The sequence below is a fragment of the Zosterops lateralis genome (assembly GCF_965231275.1).
Source record: "Zosterops lateralis genome assembly, chromosome: 2".
In the NCBI taxonomy this organism is placed as follows: Eukaryota; Metazoa; Chordata; class Aves; order Passeriformes; family Zosteropidae; genus Zosterops; species Zosterops lateralis.
Genome location: NC_139763.1, coordinates 27,568,155 through 27,594,090, shown reverse-complemented (window position 1 = coordinate 27,594,090; position 25,936 = coordinate 27,568,155). Strand labels below are relative to the sequence as shown.

At 37.5% G+C, this 25,936-nt stretch overlaps 1 protein-coding gene across 2 annotated transcripts; it reads right to left on the bottom strand.

Annotated features, from left to right (window-relative positions):
- Positions 1-1,954: 1,954 nt before the first annotated feature.
- On the bottom strand, positions 1,955-25,879 carry SEPTIN10 (septin 10; the record flags this gene model as incomplete). Of its 2 annotated transcripts, XM_083855505.1 has the most annotated exons (8): positions 25,777-25,879; positions 22,133-22,250; positions 21,245-21,440; positions 19,612-19,798; positions 15,945-16,106; positions 14,358-14,454; positions 13,646-13,808; positions 1,955-4,101 (listed from the first exon to the last, which is right to left on the bottom strand). In XM_083855505.1, the coding sequence occupies exons 1-8, from the start codon at positions 25,804-25,806 to the stop codon at positions 4,095-4,097; spliced, it is 960 nt and encodes a 319-aa protein (XP_083711631.1). In that variant the 5' UTR covers positions 25,807-25,879. The 2 variants fall into 2 exon arrangements, with proteins under 2 accessions (XP_083711631.1, XP_083711632.1); XM_083855506.1 differs by lacking the exon at positions 1,955-4,101 and having other exon boundaries at positions 13,642-13,808.
- Positions 25,880-25,936: the final 57 nt, after the last annotated feature.

Here is a 25,936-nt window from a genome sequence, read left to right as displayed (position 1 = left end):
CAAAGACCTGCACAGGTGCCCGTGCCAGTTTTGTTTTGCTGCTGAGTCCTGCAGAGCCAGCACATGCAAGTGCACAGAAACCCATCTGACCAAGACATGTGGTACCACATGTCCCTACTCATGGTTCCCAGCTGTCAAAGCACAGCACATCCTCTAGCACTGGCCAGGCACAGAGCTATCTAGGTCAAACAGTACTTAACTATTCTCAGTCTTTGTCCTCAGCAAAGTGGCCAGACTATAGACAGCTAAATCTGTCTTTTGATGCAGTTTTGTAACACTCGTGAAGAGCTGTGCTTGAGCTAACCAACATCAGCGGCTGCAATAGAACACTGGGAGGTAACTGAGTGCTGACAATATGCATCATTCAATTATTACTACATTCTGTTCAAGATCACTTGAAAAGACTTCCAAATAATTTAAAAAATATATATATTTCTTTTCATTTGGCTGTTACCACCTTTAAGAAAGGCATATCCCTTCTTTCTAATCCAACAAATGCAAATGGCCCAGTCAATGGTACAAAGTCAAACAAAAAATAGTCTTTCCTCAAACTACATTTTGGTCAGGAATGAGCAATCACAGGGCATGGCCCTGCCCCATTTTCTTCTCTTGAACAAAGTCATATGTTGGCTGAGTGTGTGGGTTAAATGAATGTCTCTTCTTAACCCTTTCCTTCTATTTTACAGCTCTTCTGTCTGTAGAGATGATTGAATTAGCAGTTTCACCCTTTCGGGGTCAATGAATGATTTATGACTCATTATCTATTCCTTCTCACTGCTACTGAGGGAAAACAGTATTTTATGTACAGATTGGGCAGAATATTGATTGAGAACAGCCCTGCAGAGGATTTGGGGGTGATCGTTCAACACGAGCACGCAATGTGCACTCACAGTTCAGAAAGCCAGCCACATCCTGGGCTGCATCCCAAGCAGGGCAAGTGAGGGGACTCTGCCCCTCTACTCTGCTCTTGTGAGACCCCACCTGGAGTCTTGCATCCAGCTCTGGATGGAACATGGAACTGGCAGAGCAAGTCCAGAGGAGGGCCACAAAGTTAATAAGGGGACTAGAGCACCTACCCTACAAAGACAGGCTGAGAAAGTTGGGGCTGTTCAGTCCAGAGAAGAGAAGGTTGTGTGGAACAAACCTTCCAGTATTTGGAGGAGGCCTACAGGGATGCCAGAGTGGGACTCTGTCAGGAACTGTAGTGATAAGACAAGAAGCAATAGGTACAAAGTAAAAGACGAGAAATTTAGGTTAGATATTAGGAAGAAATTCTTTACTTGTGAGGGTGGTGAGGACTGAACAGGTTGCCCCCAGGGAGGTTGTGGATGTCCCATCCCTGGCAGTGTTCAAAGCAAGGCTGGATGAAGCATTGAGTAGCCTGGTGTAGTGGGAGAGGTCCTTGTCCACATCAGGGGCATGGGACTAGATGACCTTCAAGGTCCATTCCACCCCTTCAAAATTATATGGTATGCATCACTGTGCGAGTAAAATAGGTGAGTTTGGTGACTAAACAGCTCCCCAGGGCACTGGTCATGATACCAAGTCTGTCAGAGCTCAAGGAAGTGTATGGACAATGTTCTTAATCATGGTCTGGATTTCATGGTAGTCCTGCAAGGAGCAGAGAGCTGGAGTCAATGAACCTTAAGGGTCTCTTCCAACCCCTTATGGTTTTCTTCCAGCTTGAGATATTCCATGACTATATGGTAAGTACAGTGGTATATGACAAGTATATCACAAGTCACACTGCCCTTCTGGTACAGGTCACACAAATCACCTATTTTTTTCCAATCAATAAATGACTTAAGATATTTTTCAGTTAAATGTGAAATCTTACTCCTTTTTAATAACACATGAGGGAAAGGAAGCAGAACAAGAGTAACATTTAAGCAAAACCAATCTATTTTATTTCTGTCAAGTTAGTATTTAATTTTTAAACAATCATACAAGACAACTCCAGAGAACTGTACCTCTTACAGTTTCCCATTAGTTACCATGACTATTGAAAACATACAAAGCACTTAGAACTTGTTTTAACCAACCTGGAGTTTTTGTAAATCTTCAACTGTAACTGAATACTACAATCAAAAACATCAACTATAGGTACTTTCCATACTGAGTTAGTAATAGCAGATCTGGCAACAGTAAAGTATTGCAAAAATATCTCAGTGAATTTTGATTAAGAAGACCATATCTGAAATTTAGAATACTGCTAACAAGCAGCATTCTGTTACATAAAAGCCTATAAACAAAAATCTGTCAGAAAAATCAGTAAATGGTTCAAATATGTCAGTAGTTTTATTAAATAACACTTAGTGAACTAATAAACAATACCATTTGAAAAGAACTCTTTAGGAAGCTTGTAGTGGATATATTCACTGAATATTTTTGCACTACATTATTCATAGTCCAAATGGAACTGTTTATGGCAGGGACACCTTTGGCACAATGCATTTAAAATTAAAGCAAGCTGACCACATTTTTGTAAGACAAACACGTATCAAGGCAGAGCTGTAACAGAAAGCCTGTGATGACAATGACAGTAACCACCACACTGTGTGTGTACAGATCACGCTTAAAAATTATTCTTTTGCAGAATGCAGCAACAAGAGATATTAGCCAAACATTTTAGTAAAAAAACTGGAACTCCTATACCTTCAAGAGCACACCATGAATCACTGCTTCTTCATGAGAAATTATCAATATTGTGTCTTCTGTCACCAGTATTACATAAAGCTGGAACCGAAAAACCACAGCAAGCATATAAACTTAACACACTCTGAAGAAATAAAATGAAACCAGAGGAGTCACTCATAGTAGTGCAGATAATGACTTCTGTTACCAAGAATTCCACTTTCATATGTAAATCCAGAAAAAAAGGAATCTAGGAAAAGGAATTTGGTAACAGTAGTTAAAATGTAGTAAATTTTGGCCGAATTAGGCTTCTAGCGTACACCCCAAAAATGTCAAAGCTTGATGATATCTGTGGAAATATGTGCACCAATGTAGCTTCTAAAGTACTTCAGAATCTAGCAGTTATAAATAAATTCAGAACCAAGAAATCTGCTTTCAACTCCAGGAAGTTATTAATTAATAAAATGTTATCTGCAGCAAATTTGTAAGCTATCAGGAAAAAAAAATGAGTAAGTTAATTGACTTTTAGTTTTGGAGGAGAAAAACATTTAAGTCAATTTAATTTAATATATGAGCATTTAATTCAATGGGATTTTTATATAAATCAGTTGGGCATGTTATTCTGGACAGTACTTTTGAAAGTATTTTTGAATTTTCACAATTTATTCAAGCTTTTCTTTTGAAAGTGGTAAAAAAAAAAAAAAAAAAAAAAAGAAGTGGGTGGGTGGAAAGAAAGTGAAATCTTTACCGGGTCATATTCTGCACTTTGTGTTTTCACAGCCAATTTTATCAACCTTTTCTCTCAAAAATCTGTACTAGGAAGACACACCTAATATGGGCCAACAGCAGTTAGACCACTTCATAAAACTACTAACATATCCTACATTCAAAACCTGAGTGCTGCAATCAAATACTATTCCTGAAATTCCCTGGGTGAATTTCTCTCTCTAACTCTTCCTTCTCACTCTCCCTCTCACTCTGCTCTCCAACATTCATAGTTCCTTCATCTTTGACATGAAAGCATTGGACTTCAAGTTGAAAATCTTGGTTCTTTCATGGAAAAAAGAAAAGAAAGACAAAACAATGCTCATAGAACATACAGCAATTACTCTAACAGTAAATCCAATCATAAGGGTATATTTTACACACTTCTGTCTTCTTATCACAGAACAGAAGCACGTTTCTGTCTTTTCTAAAAGATTACTGAAATTTGAGTTTAAAAAGTGAGCGTGAAGAATTTTTTTATTGCTGCCTCTGATGAGCAGCATCAGCACTTACTTTTTGCAGTCCTTGTGTCTTCAAACTAACAACAGGGGTAGAGACAGACACTTGTGACTGAATCGATACAGTGATAGCTTTCTTCTCAATAAACTGAGCTATTTCATCTTCTAGAAGTTTTTTCTTTTCCCCTAATTTCAGCTCCTCTTCTTGATGCATTAGCATAAGACGTGCATATTTAGTCAGTACCTATTTAAAGAAAGCATAAAAAATAACATTTCCGACTGGCAACACAAGGTGGTGATATCACAATATAAAAACCCTCTGCAAATTAATAGTAAACCCATCTCAACTTGTGTTAATAGTCATTAGAAATTGCAGTTATTTCCCCAACCTGTTAAGACTAAAAAACTTCAAAAATAATAACTTTCATCTGTCAAAACATGACTGTTCTCATGATCCAGGCTATTACACTCAAAGTACAGGTGGAAAATATGGAAGGCACTAAATGAATACTAGATTCCCTACTACATTTTACTGTACCGTTATTGTATCAAAATAAGGGGGCCTTTAGTGATGAACCAATTATCAACAGATTAAATCAAGATGTCTCAAGTAGAATATAGTTCCCTAAAATCAAGTGGGGAAGTGCACATTGATCAGATTTAAGTATCAGTAAGTACACAGAGTTAGTCCAGTTGGAGAGTTACTGGTGGGGTGCAAGAAGCTACCTACTTTTCTACAGTAATTGTTCCTTGATTGGGTTTTTTTGACATATTAATGCATTTTAGGTCCCACATGTATTTCAAGCAGCTTAAACCTAGTGTGAAATTGTATGTGATAACAAAAGGGGTACTTAACCCTTCCCCATTTCCCCACATACAAATTCTCCAAGAATCCTGCTTTTGTGAAGAAGAAACTAAGGCTATAAATGTAACAGCAGGCCTATTGTACACAGCAGAGCTGACAAATTTTATAGGTGCATCTACACAGTTCCTCTAAATGAAGGATGTGAAAGAAATCTGAAGTACATTAGAAATCCTGGTTTTCTTTAGTTTCCAGATACAAAATACAGCAGCAAGAGTACACAGCAAATGTTCTTTAGGAATGATTGCATGATCACTTTCCCACATCAGGAACTTGGAAAACTAATATCCACAATTCTGCAATATGCAGAGCTCACAAACCACTTGGAATAAATCATACAAGGATAATATCAAAGGGTTAGCACAGATACTGCCTAAGACCTTGCTGAACCTGCTTTTAACATGGCTAAGCATTCTTCCAGTTGGACTGCCTGATACTAAGAAAGACTGAATTTGACTTATTTTTCTTCACAAGTACCATGGGAGTCTTAACACATTTAGAAAACAAATATTAAGCCACCTTCTTATTTAAAACATGTACCTGAGCACCTCAAAAAAAAAAAAAAAAAAAAAAAAAAAAAAAAAAAAAAAGCAACAGCTTTGCTGGGGGACTGAAGTACAGAAAGGAACATTAATAAAAATACACAGGTCTCCAATTTCAATTAAACCAGTGTCTGAATATAAATATGCATGACCACAATAAAAGTCTGGCAGAAAGCAGATGAGAAGCCTCCTATCTTGCTAGTCCAGCTTGACAGGCCTAAATCCTCAAAAACAGAGCCAAGAAATATTTCACATCTTCAAATAATCTTAAGACAGCTGGGAAGAGATGAGATTTTGAAACCAGAACTGAAACAAACCAGTAGAATACCACACACACACACTTTCAAACCCCTCAGCATAAGGGCTGAGCTTGGACTTAATAACTGAATCTGGAAGTCAGGCAAACACACATGGCCCACTCTGAAAAGTCTCTGAAAAGATTTTGTCCTCAAATCTTGGGTTTTGCAAAGCAATCTATGCTGCACGAATAGGTGCTATACAAAAAGCACCTACTGTGCTGTTATGGCATATCAGTGTTTCTCACCACACTGCTAGAGAAGACAAAGAAACAAACCATTATATACATCCCATTCTTACTTCACCACATCAACTCTTACTCTATAAATTCACATCAGCTGTCCACCAAAGCCTTTAGACCATAAGCTCCTGCCTTCCCATAAGAGTGCCATTTATAGAATCACAGAATCATGTATGCTGGGAAAGACCTCTAAGATCATCAAGTCCGAGCACAAACCCAGCAGTGCCAAGTTCACTGCTAAACCACATCCCCAAGTGCCACATCTACACATCTTTTGAACACCTCCAGGCATAGTGACTCACCACTTCCCTGGGCAGCTTGTTCTCCAAAGCTTAACAACCCATCCAGTGAAGATGTTTTTCCTAATATCCATTCTAAACCTTCCATGACACAACTTTAAGTCCATTTCCTCTCATGTCATCACTTAGCACTTGGGAGAAAAAACAAATCCCAAACTCACTACACTTCTCCTTTCAGGTAGTTGTAGAGAGCAATAGTCTCCCCTGAGCCTTCTTTACTTCAGGCTAAACAACGCTAACTCCCTCAGCTGCTCCTCAAAAGACAAACTCTCTTGTTTGCTGGTGTCTAATCAATCTGCTAATCCAATCAACCTGCGTAATCAAACTGCTTTTGATTTAAAGCATTACCATCCTCAAAGTATTAGGAAATTATAAATATCGACCAGTGATTTTCTTAAGAACTTAGCTGTTCCAAATCTCACAAAACACACACAAGACAGACAGGCATGCTTGCCTGTTGCTCTGCCTCTTCCAACATTGCTGCTTTCTCGTTCACTCTCTGCAAAAATCGTTGCTTAATCTCCTCTTCTTTTCTTTCCATTTCAAGGCAGAACTCGAGCCTCTTTGCCTCAATGACTTCCTGCAGACTGAAGTTCAAAAATGTAAGCAACTCTCCTGCATGCCGCTTTATTCAGTGTGGAAAACCGACAATCTAGAAAACTATTTAAACAATTAATACGCATCTGAAATATTAATTTCTACAGCTTCCCAAATAAAAATTCATAAAGAAACCCAAACAGAAGCAAGCATCTTATTTTTCTATTTTTTATTTACGTAAACAACCCTGAGTAAAATTACTTATGCTAACAGCTCCTGGGCAATTAAATTTTGAAGTAAATACAATACTTTAGGGCTCTCATGTTCTAAAGACTTGATTTATACCTTTCTGACTCCAACATGCATAAGCTTCTTCTTTAAGTTGCTTACTAATAAGACACTGAAATTGCCAGAAAAATCTCCCAAAATTTCCACATTGTGAAACCTTAGTCTTTAAGTAGGACCATACAAAAACAATTTAGCTGGAGCATTAATGTAAGAAATACCTGACTGTTCCTATATGAAAATGAAAGAAAATAACAGATCTTCAAAACACATAGCACTCTTTTTGTAATATGTATTTTAAATATGGAAGAATTACATTAATATAGAATGAATCCAATTTCCTAAGTAGTTCAACATCCGAAACACAGGGTTATTTTCCAACATGCAACAACCAAAACCTCAAGACTGCTTTTTTTTTTCCTGAACCCCCTCTTCCAGAAGCAAATAAACTGCATATATACTATATTTATATTTGAAACTATATAGGAGGAGTAAATTAGTTCAGATCATTGAGCAAATCTCTGGCAAAAAAAGAAGTCAGCAAGTAAATCAAACACTTTGTTACTTTTAAATCTACGCCCCCCTTCTCTTTTCAGTACACAAGATAATTCTTTTTTCCTCCAAACAACAGATACTTGAAATTGAGATACTTCTTTCATGTCAAAGCATATCAAGGCAAATTAAAAGATGCTAGTGATTTATTCATATGAATAAACTACTAGAGGTTTGACATTTTCAGGTTCTATACTACCACTGCCAGGCAGTGCTGGCACAAAATGTTGGGCTTTTCAAGAAATATTAATGGAGCTTGTACACAGATGTACCTCATACACCAAACTTCCTTTGAAAAGCAAACCTGCTTAATGACACAAGTTCTCCCATCAAAACATTTACCATAAGCCTCTCTAAGTCACATGATTCCAGAGAGCAGAATTGGTGAACCACAGCTGTGTTAATGGCTATTGGAAACTCAAAAGCATTGTCTTCTATGACATTGGGCTTAAGAACATATCAAACCATGGATAATTTTCTAGCTTTTTTCTGGGGCTGCTCTTTACACCTTTCATCTGTTCTAACACTAGCTGAGTGCTGACTGGTCAGCCCTTCCCAGCTAACATGAGTTATTGTCCTTTGCCAGGTAACTCATGCCTTCCACCCTCATGTAAAATAAACAAGTATGTATATTAAGTATTTCATTTTGATTTATACTTCTAATATACATACACACTTACGGGTTTGTCCTATTTTTAACTGTTTCTATTTAAACCATTTATAAATGGAAAAGCTTACCAAAAAAAATCTAAAGAGTTAATTATTTAAAGCAACACTAAGCTTAAACAGCTCTTCTGTCTTTAAATTTAGGGTGACTGGGCAGTTTCTCAATCCTAAAGTTTCTTATTTGTATTCAAAAATATCATCTAAAGAGAGAAGAAACATCTTGAAATTGCACATGCAGACAATGTTCCTAAGATATGAAGGTCAGAGGACTCCTTCTATCTTATGCGAGCACTACATGGCAACAAAGTAAATTCAGAACAATTACCCTTTTGCATTTGGTTTTGTTTGAGGGGATTTTAATCAGCTGTGAAGTAACTTAGGTCACCCTGAAATTCTAAATCCCTAAATCCACATGGAACAAGGGCATGGCTTTCACACAGACATATTAATTCCCACTATCTCTAAGTTTAGACAATAATGCTACAGCACAGGTTTTTCAAATGCTAGTAGCAATCTCTCATTATACACGCTTCTGCACACAGTGTCAATTCTGATAGATAAAATGCTGCCTTTGAGAACAATAAAGCTGCTAGAGCAAATGCTAGACTAAGTTAACATGCTGCAATAACACCTCCATTTCTTTATGTGGACATCTTTAGACCCAGACTTGGTTTCTCTTTCACATAAAAGCAATTTTGTGTTGAAATTACTAAAAGATGAACTTTAAAGATACTCAACTCAGTAACTAGTCATATTACACAGAGAAAGAAGAGAAGAAATAAAAGTGTATTTTTCTGTGCAGGTGGTTGTGGATGCCAGTAAGTGTTCAAGTGGAAGTGCGGAAGTGTTCAAGGCCAGACTGGATGGGGCTTTGAGCAACCTAGTTTGGTGGAAGGTGTTCCTGTCCATGGCAGGTGGGCTGAAACTAGATGGTCTTTGAAGTCTCTTTCAATCCCAAGCATTCTATGCCTCCTGGCATTGTTCTGGAAATCACCAAGACAGAACTAAACCAAAATTTCCTTTTCCGAGTGTGGCATACCAGCAACACAATAACCTGAATGTTCTTTGGTGTTAGGAGATTTGGAGAGGGAGAAAAAACAGTTCACCAAATCTTAAGCCAATCCTTTCAACATAAATTCATCCACTGCTCACAGTAAAATATTTTTTTTGTTTATCTGAAGACTGGTTTTACTGCTTCTTATTTAGCACATTATGAAAATCAAGTTCACAGGTTCTCTCATTCCTCCGGCTCAAACATCCAGAATGCTACACTCTGTACAAAGACACTTGCAAAATTTATATGTTATAACTAATTATTTAAATAACGTGTTCTTACTGAGGTTTTGGAGTAAGGGACTGTGAAGTCTAAACTAATCATATATACCAGCACTACCACCTGCCTTTCTCCAGAAGCATAGCTGTGACATACAGTTTTTTCTGTCTGCATGAGACTGAAAGCATGGAAGCCTAAATTGCAAACAGACACATTATGTTCATAAATAAAGAGTCTGAAGTGAATTCAGCTCTCAATGGAACACAATGTGCAAACATGTTTGAACAATACAGTGTAATTCATCAATTACACTTTTAAAAGCTTTCAAATTTGAAAGTAACACTTGTAACTTTTTACATAACATTTGACTATCAATTAAGGTATATCAGAAAAACTGGGGAAAAAAAGATTAACTAGAGGCAGGTATTTCTAGCACAGTGCTTCGACTCCATTGACTAGCTCAGTTGATATTGAGCAATAATAAGGATGTGGTGGACCTAAAGAATTACCAATTTTCCAGTAGAGGCATGAAAAACAGGTATTTTGGGTGTGGTCCAATCTCATTCTAAGATGGTTAAAATATTTAGCTGAAATGAAAAGGTCTGCAGCTGGTCAGAGGAATTCCATTGCCAAGGACTTCTTAAGGAAAAGGTCTAATAGCCTTTCAAATTTTAGGTTTCTTTTTCTTAGACATGACAAGAGTCATGTCAACCTTCCTCTACATATAAAATTATTCATATCACTGAATCCTTCCTGGTTTTCTGTCATTATCTTCAAAACAGACTGAAAAATAAACAAGTTTAAGAACTCCAAGGTCTGAATATTGCAGTTTTGGGGAGGAAAAAAGCATGGAATGATTCCCCACATACTGAGAAACCAAGATGTTTGTTACAACTATGTTTAATTGCAATTATAATGGAGAACAAACTGTAATTATGATGACAGAAAAACAACTAACCCAGAGAATTATTAACATCAGCAAATCTAAAAACACAAGCATACGGCCTGAATATCAATCCTCAGCTTTATTCAACAGACCCTGGTCTATCAGTTTTCTTCTTCCAAAACAAAAGTGTGTCCATAGGCAACAACTCAAATTGAAAAATGGATTTAACAAATGTCTAGCTTCAAAACACTAGAAATCCTCTCCTCCCTTGCAAACACCTGGGCTAACTAGGTATGTGTGTGTATATTTAGAAGTTTGTTTCCCTGGAAGCACTCCTCATGTCTAGATTTCTGTTTTCAACTGTTCCAAATTTACCATTCAAAACATCTCAGCAATTATCTCTTGTTGAGAATGACCTGGAACTAGGAATTCATGTTCCCAATGGACATAATTAGACCATCAAAAGGCAGGACCAGACCATCTGCAAACACACAAAAAAGCTTATCTTTACTTTTCAACAACAAAGAAATGCAAATGCCAATTTTAAGTAGTAAAAATTAAAAAATTATAGAAAAAATTCACTTCCTGAATTTTATATCCAACAGATACTGCGCAAAATGCATAAACCACAGCCTAAGTACTCTGCTACCCATTGACTTCATTACTTCATTCTTAGAATGCAATTGCAAACTAACAGATTTTAAAAGTTATTATGAAATAGCTTCCAAAAATACAGGATTAGGAAATAGGTGTTACCTTTATTTTCCCTTCTCACACACCTAGTAATAAAGGTGCAAATATATTTTGGTGTTGTGTGCTGAAACCATCTCTCTCCACATCTGCCATAAAAAAGTAAAACTTGCCAATGTATTTTTTCACATGTAAGAGTGAAAGCCTTTACAGATGCCTGCCCACAACCTGTCTCACAAGGTAGCTGGATATTCAAGAATTCTGGTTTTGCTTTGCAGTAGCATACAATTTTGGATGAATGAACTACTGTCCTGCATCTAAATCTGAAAAAGTAGTACAGGAACGTCGGAGGCAGCTTCTTCCCGACATGCCAAAAGTCAGGGCACATTTGCTACTCAAGGGTCGGTGCTCAAATGCTACAAACAGACAATTACTCAAGTCTAGCAAAGGTTTTTTAAATTTACATTATCAAATTTAATATGTAGACAGCTACATCACAGGCATAAAATATGATTTCTCAACATGCATTTTGATCATTATTTACACAACTAGCATGAAATTTTAATTTTCAGGCATATACTGCTATGTAATATTAATTATACTCTAAAACTACAGCTCTTAGAATCCATGTGTATCTATTGAAACATCTTTAAGGACAAAGAGGATGACAATTTAATAAAACATTTTTGCCTAAAACAACTGATAGTCCCTATTCTAAAAGTTATTCAAATGTACAAGCAAACTGGGAAGCACCGAACTTCCTCCATGTAAAATAACATTTTCTATCACATTGCTGAGGATGGTACTTCTTTCTTATTGTTTCCTCAGTAACCTGATAAAACAACTTATGGATAAGGCTGCACTAGTCTGCTAATTACACTACATACACATCCTCTAAATTCTCTTCCTTTTTTTACGGTATCATAAAATGTCTCTCCCAAAACACCAAACACCTTCTCTTTCAGACCTCAACATCACTCACTATGCCACATAACTAAGGGACAACCACATCCATCCTAGTCTTACTTTTCTCTTCCTGTTGCAGTAAATCTGGGAAAAAAGTTAATTTTTCTAGATTCTTAAGGAGTATCTATTCTCATCCTTCCAAAACAATGATATTTTCAGTAGATCTGGTTTACCAAAACTAATTGCTAAGAGTACTTTTTTGCCAAAACTCTCTCAATAAAACTGACATCTAGTGGACCATATGTAAAATCTACACACGAGAGAGAACTCAGCTCTTCTGTATATCCAAGAAGCAGATAAATTCTAAATGAGCTCTGACATGTAAAACACTGGGACACTCTGATGTGAACCTGCCACTTCAGGCTGTTAACAAAATGCAAACTGTATAGGGGTTTTACAAAAATAATTCCTTTGTTTGTAGAAGAAAACACTTCTATGGATGATGGCTTTTACAATTTAACTCTTATCCTGAGATGGCTGTACACCGTGAAATCCAGCTTCAGAAAAGCCAAAGGTACTGGAGGCACTATTGCCATGAATAAATCTCTAAAAAAATTCTTCCCTAGACAAGGATAACCAGACATCAGCTGTTAACACAAGTTCTTAGACTTAAATCTAAACCAAATGAAAATTCTATTCCCTAAAAAACCCTAATTTCAGTTGGTTTTAAATGTCTTTCACCTTTAGTTCTCTTTTCATGAAAAGGATGTATTACATTCGTGTTAAGTCAAGAGAAATGTCAAGAGATCACTGATTCAAGGTCAGCTCAAGATCATCTAAATGAACTAATCTGCAAATGTGCCTCGGTTCAAACAATGAGAAACTTTTTTTAATGCTAAGTCTTATTCTGTTTTCATGCCTGGTTTAAGGCAGTATTTCCCACCATGTCTATGCAGTAATGGTGCTTCACTAAATCATGAAGGCCTGAACAATTCACAAAGCATCATCTCTTCCCCAGCAGGATTCTGACCAGTTAAAAGTACAGTCCCATGCATAAAGAAAAAACAAAGGATGCTGGAAGAGGGAGATGAGAGAACTGGAAATAAAAGATTTAACAAAATGGAAATAGAAATTGTAAATGCTTCCTGCAGAAAGCAGCTTTGCTACATGAAACAACTGGGTGTCTATAACCTTCTGCTTAACTTTCCTTTGGAATCCTCCTTTAACTCCCTACAGAACAGCAAGAGATTTCTTGACCTGAAAATGCTAAGACATTTGTTATTATTGCAGATAATGCAGGAAGTCAACAGTGTAACCACTTATTTTGTAAAAGTTTTTGCTTCAGTTCCTTCTGAACCTGGAATCCAACCAAACCATTATTCAGAATCAGATATTCTTAAGACAGAAAGTAAAACATAGTATTAATATATAATGAAAATAATTTAAAAGTCCATGAAGCACAGGTACCTAAAGAAAACTGACATGCTTCCTGAAAAAAATTAAAACCCTCAGGTTTATTACAGAAGAGAAAGATTTCAGAAATTCAACTGGCTTTCATATTTTTAAAAAGAATGTTCATTTAAACCCATAAACTTCTCCATGAAGGTAACTGAATGAACAGCTACATCCTTCAATTAAAAAAAAAAAATTCTTTCCTTCTTAGAAAGTTTATTTTATGCATGAACACTGTTCTACATTGGATTGATGTAAAGTGAAGGGGTGTTGGAAATGAATGCACATTAAGTGCTTTACCTGACTGGTTTGTTCTCAGGGCCAATGTCTCTGCAACCCAACTTTTCCAGTCTGCGGCGTCTGTACAACTCGTAATATGCGCGAGTCTTCTCTTTTAAGTCTTCCATATTTGTGCAAAGCATCCTGCGAAGCTTTATGGTGTCACAGTGGCTCTCGTTTTCCACTAATCAGTAAAAAGAAGATTTTTTTATTATGCAGAAGTAGCAAAATAGTCAAAATACATTTTAAACAGCATGACTTACCTTTTCCTAGAAGTGAACTAAGTGAATATTTAGTGAACAAAGTATCTTGTTGTTTATTATACCTCTTATATTCCTTATCATTTCTAATATACACACTGAAGTACTGAAGGCCTGTAACTACTGGTGAACATATTTCAACCTGTCCTGATTTCTTGTTTGAGCTGAACAACACCGCATTTCTCTTTTTTTTTAATCCCCTTTACTGACAATCACAAACGTCTGAAATTTGGTAGTGCTAGAGGTACTGCCACTATCCTAACCGCCCAAATACTACATACATCACCTCATATCTTGATCCCAAGTATGCATTGGTGTGGATGAAACTGTGGATTAATTGCTAAATTCCTTATACTGTTGGTCTAAAATACAATCAGCCTGGCATCAGTGAAAGAGCCCCTTGTATTATTGGTGGATTTTATACTTCGACAATGGCAAAAATCTCGTAAAAATACTTCTAAGAATTCCTTTACCTTTTACAATGCCCCAAGGGTACTGACGAGCTCTCACCATTTTGTTTCCAATCTTCACCTTCTCCATACTTCCTACCACGGCAAATGGCAAATAACCCTGTAGGAGTCATACCAATAAAGTCTCATCTGTCAGCATTCTTATGTTAATACACAAAAGCACTTCAAAAATTAATTAGGGAGGAAAACACCATTTCAGAAAAAGCCAACAGGCAGTTTAAAACCAGAAACCACCCCTAGGAGATCAGTAGCTAGGCAGCACCTACTGGTAAAAAACTCAAACTATAACAGAAGCAGAAGAAGCAGTTGATAGATCCAGATGGGTGTGTTGGCAACTCAGGGGAACCTCAACAGGCTGGAGAAATGGGCCAACAGACACATCACTAAGTAGAAGTGAGAGCAATGCTAAGTCCTGCATGCCAGGAGGAATAAGCCCATGCCCCAGCACATGCTGGGGGCCACTGTCTGGAAAGGCACTTTGCAGAATAAGACATGGGGGCAACGGCCTGCTGAACAGCAGGCTGTCCCTGATTCAGCAGGTCTGTCCCAATGGCAAAGGCAGCCAACTACATCCTGAGCTGCACTAGGAAATGTCAGCCCCAAACACAAAACTGCTCTAGAACATATGACTCACATTCAATCAGAGCCCATATCCCACTAACACGTGACAATCACATGTTGGAACCTGTGGTGTGGTTACTGCTGTGGGCTTGGCACAAAGACAGGCTGGGCACTGACTGCCTGCACATTGACCCACAACAGCTGACCAAATAAACACCATTACCTGGAAAATAAATCACTAGCAGAGCGTGGAAGTGGTAACAAACCACCACACTTCCCCACAGGAAAAGGGCCTGTTACTGATCTACAGCTGCACATTCTCACTCCTTGGCCAGGTAACAGAGGTTGGGAATGCATAGCCATAGCCTCTGGCATCCTGGCTCCTGTTCCCTACTTTCAAATCCCAGTACACACAAACAAATTAATGTGCACCTATAAACATGTGCACGAGAGCAGCAAATACAGAGCACTCAAGGCAAAGCCAACCAGCTTCACAGCCTTAGTTGAAAGCTGGCAGCTACCCCTGGGACAATCGGAGAGGACAACAGAAAATAAGCCAGAGTTACATCTGACTTTTTCATCCCCAGACGAAATCTATCCTAATTACAAAAGAAAGTACTAAATGAAAGAAAAAAAGCAGGTGGAAGACTTGCTATTGTAGAAAGTTATAGACATGAGGCAGCTAAATATCTTCTCCAGCAGATATAAAATTGTATCTGTTGAGGAAATGAGCAAAGTCAATCTGTCCATCTATAATAGTAATTAATATTTAATTAATCAGATATTAGAAAAAACATGTAAGCATGAGGACCCCTTTTCTGTTACAGGCATCAACAGCAGAGGGGCAGGAAGATTTGCAGGTAGGGAAAAAAAACCCAAACACGTAAGAGCTTTTTAAGGAGAAGAATAAACAAACTTGTGACATACAAACTTACAAGCTTAAAGATGACGGTGAAAGCAGTGACATTAATCAGCATTAGAGAATGCTCCTTTAGTACTGAAATATCAATATTTTTGTCATTTACTTACATTTGTGATGGTATTAATCTCAGAAACGGTTTCATCATCAGTAGGAAACTGGTATATCTGGATGCCATTACTAACTAATTCACTCATTATTTTCTTCTTGAACTCTTGTAGCTCAGCTTTAGAAATGCTGTCTGCTTTGCCTATAACTGGTATAATGTTCACCTATGAATGACAAAAATTACATAAAATGTGTGAGACTTCAATTTCGAGGTGGCAACTTTTGTAAATAGAACTGTTTTCTACTTAGCTTTTAAAGCTTCCTCCACAGCCCAAACCTCTCCATTCATTGATATCAAATTTTTACAAACAATGAAAAATATTCTCATGGGTATCATTTAACTAACTAGCAACCAATTATTTAATATACTCTCTTAAAAGTAATTGATTCTAAGAACAAGGAAGGAGGTCTCCGAGCGAAGTACTCAAATGAAAGCAATGCCTCCTTATTAACTAGATGCCATTAAGTATTTACATCTCTGTTAAAAAAAAAAGATTGTTTAGTTTATAGCAGCAGGGGACATGGCTCAGGTGTTAAATGAAAGCTGAGAGTCTAAATACACAAAGAAAAGGAAGCTGGCTGCCAAACCCTGCCTACCCCCGAGCCTCTTCCTTGGGTTCCTTTCAGCTGCATCTTCTTCACCTCAACACTGCAGCAGAGTTTCTCCAGTTTCTGACATGAGCAGAGGAATGAAAAGGGCTAGAGCTTCTTGCTTACCAGTCTTTACACAAATTATTCAGAACACTGATTTCAGTTCTATTAAACTGCCCTAATTCCTAAAATAGTTACAGCAGTAACTTGGAAGGCATTAGATGCCAATCTTTTCTTACAAATACTATCACCACTTCCAAAGTATAAATTTTTCAGAACTAAATAGAAATAATGAATGCCAAAATCCAAATATTTTCAAAGAACATAAATAACTCTTCCAGATTTCAGAAGATTAAGAGTTTTACAGAGTTCCTTGATCACAGATGCAAAAAGGAAGGAGAGGAAAAGAAAAAAACATACACACTTTCTATTCTGAATATTGTCTGAATGGAAATGCCTAAATATCAAGAACAGATTCAAAATGGATATTTGTCAAATAAGACTTCTGTCTTAAACAAAATGTCCCCAAGAAAAAGAAGCAAGCCAACTCTGAAGTATGGCTTCCAAAATTACTTGATGATAATCCTTAATTGTGGAGCATACATGATCTAAGCATGTATGGGGTAAAACACCTAAAATCAAATAAAATGATGGAATATATATTTTTAATAACTGAACTAATTTAGAATTGGATAAACAATCTGTTACACCTAGGAGTAATTCACACCTTCAATCAAATCAGCTGAGGGATATCAACTTAGGTTTTCTCCAATGGAGATTTAAAAATGGATGGAACACGGAGTCTTCAGAATGAAATTAACCTCTACTCTTTTTCAACATGAAAGTTGTCTTTTCAACGCAAACGTTTTTCAAGCACTCACTAATTAGGAGAGAATTTCTTAGAAAACAAATAGCAGGGAAAGTCTACTAAGAAGAACAGTGAAAAGCAAAATCATCAGAAACTGTGATTACAGCTATTAACATTGACATTAAATCACCACAATTGTATAAAAAATGAAAAGCATTACTCTGGCTTTAGATAAGCAACAAAGAAGGAAAAGAAATACATGTATTTGAAATCATTGTTGGTTGCAAGAGCGGGCTGATTTAATGTATCTCTGTGAATCAATATAAAAATTTCTGAAGATTCTTTTTGAAGGGAAAAAACCCAAACTAACTCCCCACAATACTTCACTGACTTAACTATAACCTGCATAGAATTCTGAGAGAATGAATTAGAAGCGCAAAGCTCTTAACTGAATAATCACCATTTCCAGCAAGAAGGAGTACAGGAAAAGATTCCCTTTGTCTGTGAATGAAACCTTGCTGGTCTGTAGTGGTGCCATCCTAAGGAAAACTGTAAGATGTCTAAGTGCTAGAGTCCAAATTCTTAGCTAGTCATCCAATTCATAAAAGAGAAAAATAAATTGACCATAGATACTCTGTTATTTACTTCAAGGACTGCAGAGTACAGGATGAACCTAATCTATTCCAAGAACCGTCTCTACCTCTGAGCTGTGTAATCTGCTATTGTTTTGTAGCAACAGACCGTAACAAAAGCACACAGTGTACACTGCAATGGATTTAGGAAGAAACTCAAGACAGCTTTTGACATAGATTTACACATTTGATTGGTGTATGTGTCTGTACCATCTTCTCTTTATGGAATCCTGTACTCAGTGAATGCACCCAGGGACTACCAAATCCTGGGAAATTCCAAGTTCTTAATTGCCACTAAGAGAATGCAGTAGTAAAAGCACCACGAACATGCTCCACAAGATGGAAACAAAACTACAGTTAAAGCACATAACTCTTTCTGTGTGTACATGGATATTTTTGTAGTAAGATCAGAAAGAATCCATTGCAAAGGGATAAAACAAACAACAGTTACATGTGGTTCATGCTCTCTCTCTGCCAAAGCAGAACTAAAAATATTTGCACTAGGTGGCTAGAAGCCAAAATTCCCCAAAGCAGAATTACTTTTGGTTTATCCTGGTGGAAGTATTTTCTCAAGGATGCTGGGAATTGAAGATCTGTATCCTTTTCTTTTGAAAGAAACACAGTTTTAAAGGAAGTCCAGTAAAGAGAGCACTCAACCTAGAAACCAACAACATAGCACACAGAAATTATTCTGCTCTCCCCTACCTTTGTACCACCATACTTTCCTTCTCTTCTATTGAGAAGTTGAGAATGCAAAATACATCCACAAACAATATAACAAAAATCCCAAATGTGCTTATCGACCACAAACGTAGACTAGACAGCTGATTTAATCCTGGTCATCTTGGAAAAACTTCTCACAAACAAGAAAATGAAGAAAGAAAATTTAGCAGGAGGGGCTCTAGTAAAGCACAAAGGAAAATGCAAAAGGCACAGCAAATGCATCTAAGTTATCAAATTTTTCAACATTTCAACAAATTAAATCCAAATAATATAAGGTTTCTTAAAACAGGTTAAACATTTAGCTTCACACAGCCCCACTACAGGAAGAAAGTTAAGGATTTATAAAATGCAAGTAATTTCACTAGAAATAGCTATTTTAAAGCTTTCTAAACATATCAAGATGTTAAAACACTACTGCAGCCTATCACAGGAAAAGCCACATTGGCACAGTGTTCTGTTCGTGGCTTTTCAGTTATCTATAATGAAGATCTTCACAGTGCTGCAAAGCTTTCTATATGCCAACTTTCCAGCAGTCCCAAAACCAGAAACAAACTTAATTAGAAATACTACAGCATTTATGGAAGGTACCCTATCCAATCTCATTATGATGTTTAGAGTTTAATAAAAGTAAAGTTGGTGTGGTTCTACTTTTTTCAATAGTTTTTTAAACTTTGTTGTGCTTTTTTTTTTTCAATGTTCTTGCTATGTCTCTTTCCTTTCGATCTGTAAATAAACAAGTGATGAAATGCAAGCTCCTTGAGGAGCCCATTTATTCTGAACTTAAAGTATATCAATACCAAAAAAAAACTGTTACAAAACCAAATGCATCAACATAGAACTGAAAAATGGTAGTGGACCTAAAAGCTACAAGTTGCTTTAGAAAGACAAATTCTTGGAACTGTTTCCAAGTCTTACCTTACTGTCTAGGCTTCTCATAGTTAACAAATCTATGGTTTTTAGAGAACGGCCTGTAGGTGAAATGAAATAGAGGCAGACATGGATGCGAGTATCATGGTAGCTAAATAAAGAACGTATAACTTTCAGTTCTTCCTCGAGATAGGCTTCAAATTGTGCATCTATATAATCCACTATTGGCTGATAGCTGTAGGAAATAAAATTTAACAACCAGATATTAGCTACTCCTAAACAGAGACAGACTAAGAAGGGAATTCTCTTATATTGTTCTGCGGATTTTTGCTTTACGTGTCAAAAGGCTGCTCAAGTAGGCAGAAAATTACATGTACAGACTAATTCTAATTTCTGAAAAGCCACTCAAAAAAGAATTGTACATCTAATACAAATAAAATATTTCCTAGCTACCATTAGTGAAAAAAAGCTACATAAATTATGAATTAATTATAATTATAACCAAGCTTCCCAGGTGATGTTTTTAAATTTTTCAAATTAAGTTGTGCAAATGCAAAACTCTTAAATATAAGGAAGATACAACAACCTCTTGGTACAATACAAGAAAAGACAGAATATGCAACTAATAGTACCAAGAAACAAAATGAACTTTATCTTCTGAGGTACTGTACATGAGAGAGCTCTCAAACAATAGACAAAAACTAAAACTAAAATGAGAGATGTTAGAGAATAAAAAATCTGATTTACACTAAGTACAGTTTAAGTATACTTTATCCTACTTAAAACCAGATTCTAATGTGCTTTCAAAAAGGTTTTGCTAGATGTAGAAGCAGTGCACCCTTACATTTCTTCTGCTCCACAAAGTTTATCAGATCAAATGCTAGCGAAATCCAGAAGCAGGTGTTACACACAAAATCAAAAGAACAAAAAGGCACCTCCTATACTACACATCAAAACCTCTAATAGCTATATTAGTATCTACTTGCATCTCCTTCATCCAATTCACCAGCAGCAGCTAATATCCAGTCATATCATAAGCCACAGCTGTCACGATAATCCTAATGTGACTCTCTAACCTTTCATTGTATGAGTACCACCATTCAGGTACTCACATAACGTAAATTATTTACAATTAAGCTTAAGAAAAAAAAAAAATCTGCTAAGACAGTTCAGTTCTGTAAAAAATCCACAAAAGCAGAGACTCAAAAGAGGTTCTGAAAGATACCAGTGTGCTGCCTCTACATCTTCTGACTAAGCTGTCTGACACAAAAAACAAAGGCCTTTGGCAATCCACATGATGTTTATTCCAGTTTAAGGTCTTCAACAAGTTAGAATCATATTGTTAAAAACCCTGTAGGTCTATTTTATATAATCTACAGTACTTTATAATCTGTTTGGCTGTTTAAAAACCCTCCCATTGAACTCCTTTCTTTTCTCCACCTCACAAGAAACAACTGCATGTACACACATTTATAAAAGATGATATCATAAAGAAAGGGGCAGAGTTCATCTGAGTTATAAAATAATTTCTTACATGACAAGAACAATGTGTTTACTTCAGCACACATGGAAAATACTTAACTATCTATTTGGACAACCACTTACTACAAAGCCCAAAGAAAAATCAACTTGCAATTAAGACCAAAACTTCAGCATAACATACTGACAAGAGGACACTTACGTATCTACTTTGTTCACCTGGTCACCAAATCCCGCTGTTTTTACAACGGTCAGCTTCAAAACAACGTTACTTTCCTGAAGTTCACAAGTCTGGGCTCTAAGTTGCACACTGGACAGAAAATGTGTTGATGGAGAGTCCTCAAAATTGATGTTAAACAAACTACTCATCAAGGCTGATTTCCCAATTCCAGTTTCTCCTAGAGTTAAACAGAAGGGTTGGAGAAGATATTTTGCACATCAAATAAACACATAATAATCACAGAAAGAGTATACAAAGACTTCTCAACTGATTTCTCTGAGCAAAATGTATTTGTGCATTCTTCTAGTGAACACTAAATACATTTTCATTATTTTTTTCATCCTACATATAAGGGTAAATTACCAGCTGATGAATAATGAGCAGAACAGTGTCTTGACACTTTGGTTTCTTTAGAATTGTGAACTAACTTCCTATAGATTTTAGAAAGTTAAGTAGCTAGCTGTAAAACCAGAGATTCGACAAAGGGTTTTTAAGAATAAGTGTAAAAAATTAGAGCAAAACATTTGATAAGTATAGAAACACATCAGTAATACCACCTTGGAATTTTAGAGGTTTTTTTAATCTGAAGCTCTTTGTTACAAGTATGAGCCCAATTTTCTCAAAAAAATCCAAAAGGCTGCTGATAAATTAATAGATAACTGGCATCCATTTTCAACATTTTCTGGTCTTCACATTGTTTTCGAAAATGCTACATACAAACCCAAATAAACAAAACTGGGAGAAGGGGGGGAATTATAGTCCATCCTTAACATTAAAGAAACTGTTTAACACCAGAACTGGATTTAAATTGCAGTCGCTTCCTAAAATGGGTAAACCTCTAAAGCCTTAAAGCACCCAGATACTACTCACCAATGCAAAGAATGTTGAAGCAGAAGCCATGCTTGATGGATTTCCTAAGCAGTTGGTCAGGTAAGCTATCAAACCCAACATGGGCAGACAAGGACAAAGTTCGGCGGCCAACATTTTGCTACAGAAAAATAATTTCAAACTATCAGTTAACAATAGCAATAAAGTAGATCTACTAGAAAGCTAGAATTCGTTCCTTATAATTTCACATACAATGAAGAAAAGCCAGTCTGAAAAGAAACAGACCTGTCAAATCAGCTTTATTCCATGATTTGAGAAAAAATACTAAATTTACTTTACAGGAAGATATGCAGGTTTTAAAAAAAAAAGTCCACGTTTTGCAAAAAAAAAAAAAAAAATCTTACAAAATGTTAATTAAATAAAGTAGACAAGTCCAACTGAAAATGTAAACTGAAAATTTTAAGGAGAAAATAGATCACAGTTGGTTTGCTCTTAAAAATTAGGAAAAAGTACTAAAAACATTCCAAGCATCAGAATTCAAAATAGAGAGCATAATCAGAGGAAGGTGTACGTTAGGAAACAGAACTCATTCTGAGGAGCTGGAACTGAAATTGCTATTTATGTAAACTAAAACATTATCTACACTCATTATATGCACCAAAACTCTGAGATAGCATTATATCTATTTCATTAGAAATACCTAAAGGTGCACATTTCTTTTCATGCATCAGCTAGCACTCCAGAACCATGACATCAAGGCAGTGAGCATAAGCACTAAAATGCATAAGGCTCAAAAGACATATCTTGATTCATACAAATGAACTGCATTTTAAAACAAACATTACATATCAGAAGTAGAATCAGTGACAGGTCCATGCTACTCTTTGTCTTTTATTTCCAATCCACATGGAATTGGAAACTGTTATTGTTTCCTGTGAACATGCACATTGGTCAACAGTAGGAAATATTTAAAGTTAACACTTAAAAGCCCATTAAAGTGACATCTTTTCTAATAGGTATGCATAGCAAGTCCCAGAATTCTTATAGCTAGAAGGAGATGAATATTCTCCATAGCACATCCTCATCCTCCTCTTATTTGCACAGGGCTTTCTTGCATGGGCTTACAGACTGCACTGCACTAACTGCACCAACTCTCATTTTAGATTCCTGTAATTAGATAATTCCATTTTAGACTAATCTGAGGGAAAATGCATATGCAAAGTGAACAATTTAAGGAGAAAATATGACATCTTTGTGCTATTAAAAAATAATGTACATTCAAAGCATGTCAGAAAACAAAATTTCTCAAGGCATTCTACCAGAAGAAAATTACTATTAAAAAGTGCTGAGAAACATTGAGAACTGTCAGTTTCCTGTCCATTTAAAGACAAGTGTATGTGAGACACAGTGGCTGCACATCTCAGGACTCTAGCTACTCAGTCGGACACTCAAAGCACTCAATTGCACTAGGGTAAGACAGTTCCTTTAACACAAACCATTCAGCCTCCACACCAAAAGCCAGTGCAAGAGGCTCAGTATGACTGCAGAAGGGAGGCCTGGCACCTTCATGTCACCAGCCTAAATCCCAGTTGTGCTGGGCTGCCCTCAAAACCTCTGCACTGCCATTTGTAACTCTCCAACAAAAAAAAAAAAAAAAAAAAAAAAAAACACCCTTGCAGGAACAAATTTATTTCCTTCTGATGTCCAGGTGTTAGAAAGATAAATTACTTTGCCAGTAGAATTGCCTTGCTAAGGTTTAGGGCTTGATATGCCTCAATGATCTCTGACCTGGAGGAGGTTTATAAGGCTTGGGGAGAAGGATGTGCTAATGATAGTGGACACAAAGAATGCAAAATTTATGGAAAATTTATGGCCCACAAGGACATTTGGCAGAACTCCCAATATAAGGAAGAAACTACCAAAGCCTACTCAGCAATTCTGCTGAAATCAACTCCCACTGACACAATTCCAAGGCAATTTTGGCTGGAGGAGATTGTGACCACCAACTCAAGAGAAAGACTGCGAATGCGGACATGACAAATGAGAATTGCTAACCAACATAAAGTAGAGCACTAATTAAGAAAACTATGCAACTAGTAGCCAATGACCCTCAATTTCCTTGTCTGCTAAAATGAATAAATGTAGTTTTGACGACTGGGCAGCTAGCATTTTGTGGGTTATCTATCACCTAGCATCCTACTTTGCTAGAATAGACTAAATAAACTAGAATAAAGAAATAGAAGCAGCTTGTAGTCTGTAAATTGCACTGCTGCCTACCAAGCAGCGAGCCCCCTCATTCAGGACAATATTCCACCTGACAGCAACCGAAGCATTCTCCTAATAGAAAAGCAGTAGCCCACATTTTTCCTTCTGAAATTTTCCAAGGACATCGGGTATTTGTCCCTCCGCTATTGTCTAACAAATATGCAGAGAAAATAAGTCCACAAAATTGACTACGTGATACCTGCATTCTTACTACTTCCAAAAGAAATATCACCTAGTTGATGATCTAATTGATATCATATAAATCACATCTCATTCCTTCCCTCAACCCCATTTTTAAAAAAATAATTTTTAAAACTAGTATGTCTGGATTTCTCCAGATTCATTACGTTGGATGAGGATCTGAGCAACATGGTCTAGTGAAAACTGTCCCTGCCCAGAGCAGGAGGATTGGAACTAGACAATCTTTTTGAGATCCTTTCCAATCCAAATCATTCTAGGATTCTATGATTTATGCAAATATTTTGGTTTATATAAAGTTGTCTTGCCCATTCAAAACAGCATGAAAAAACCATAGCCTGAGACGGTGTAACATTTAAAAATTATTCTTTCAGGAAGAAACTAAAAAATTTTTTAATTTGCCACATATTTCTGACTAAAACTGCACAACACCATGCTGAACCAAAGCAAAAGCCAGGTCTCACACTACACGCATCACTGCATAAGCCTCTGCAGAACCAGACTAGTAGTATGAGCAAGAAACTAGCTTGCTGCTGGGTTTGTAGACGTGACTGAAATTTGTCCTCCAAAGCCCGCAGACAGCCGTGATCGGTGTGTGGTTGTGCAGGGATGAGGGTCCCGCCAGCCCCAGGCGGTACGGGGAGGCCCCGGGAAGGGTCCCTCGGCCCATTAATGTGCCCATGGCAACCCAAACCTGACTGTTCCTGAGCCCCGAGGACTCCGCCACCACCAACATGCACAGGAGCTGCGCCCCAGGGCACCAACACTCCAGCACTGCCCTGGGGATGGGCTCAATGTCTGCAGAACACAAAGCTGTGACAGCTTTGTCATTACAACAGAAGTCATTCTTCAGTAGATAAGAGTCAATATATTACTTGAAATATGCGAGCGGGAAGGCTAAGAAGAGTGACATCCGAAAACAAGTTCCTTTAACCAGTGTTCTACAGGCTGGCAGCTCCGGGAAGCAGAGGGCGTGAGGAGAGTTCTCATCTCCCAGGCCACCCCGACCCCACCGTGAGGCGGCCTCAGCACAGACAGCCGGGCACAGACCCGGGCCCCGCGCTGAGGGCGGCGAGCTACGGGCAGCACTTCACCTCCCCGCACGGCCCGACCGCCATCCCCCTCCTGCCGGCACTGCGGGCCCCTCGTCCCCTCAGCGGGACGGGCTCACCCTCGGCGGGGGCTGCTCACCACACACTCCCCGCACCGCACAAGGGACTTACCGGGTGCCGACCGGCATCGGAAGCGGCCATAGCCCCGCCTGGCGAGACAGAGAAGGAGGGAGGAGAGCAGGGAGGGAAAGACGAAGCCAAAAGTGCCGCCGAAGGGGAGAGCCACGCGGCGGGGAGGAGCGCGGGGCGGGCGCTGCTGGCGGCGCCTCCC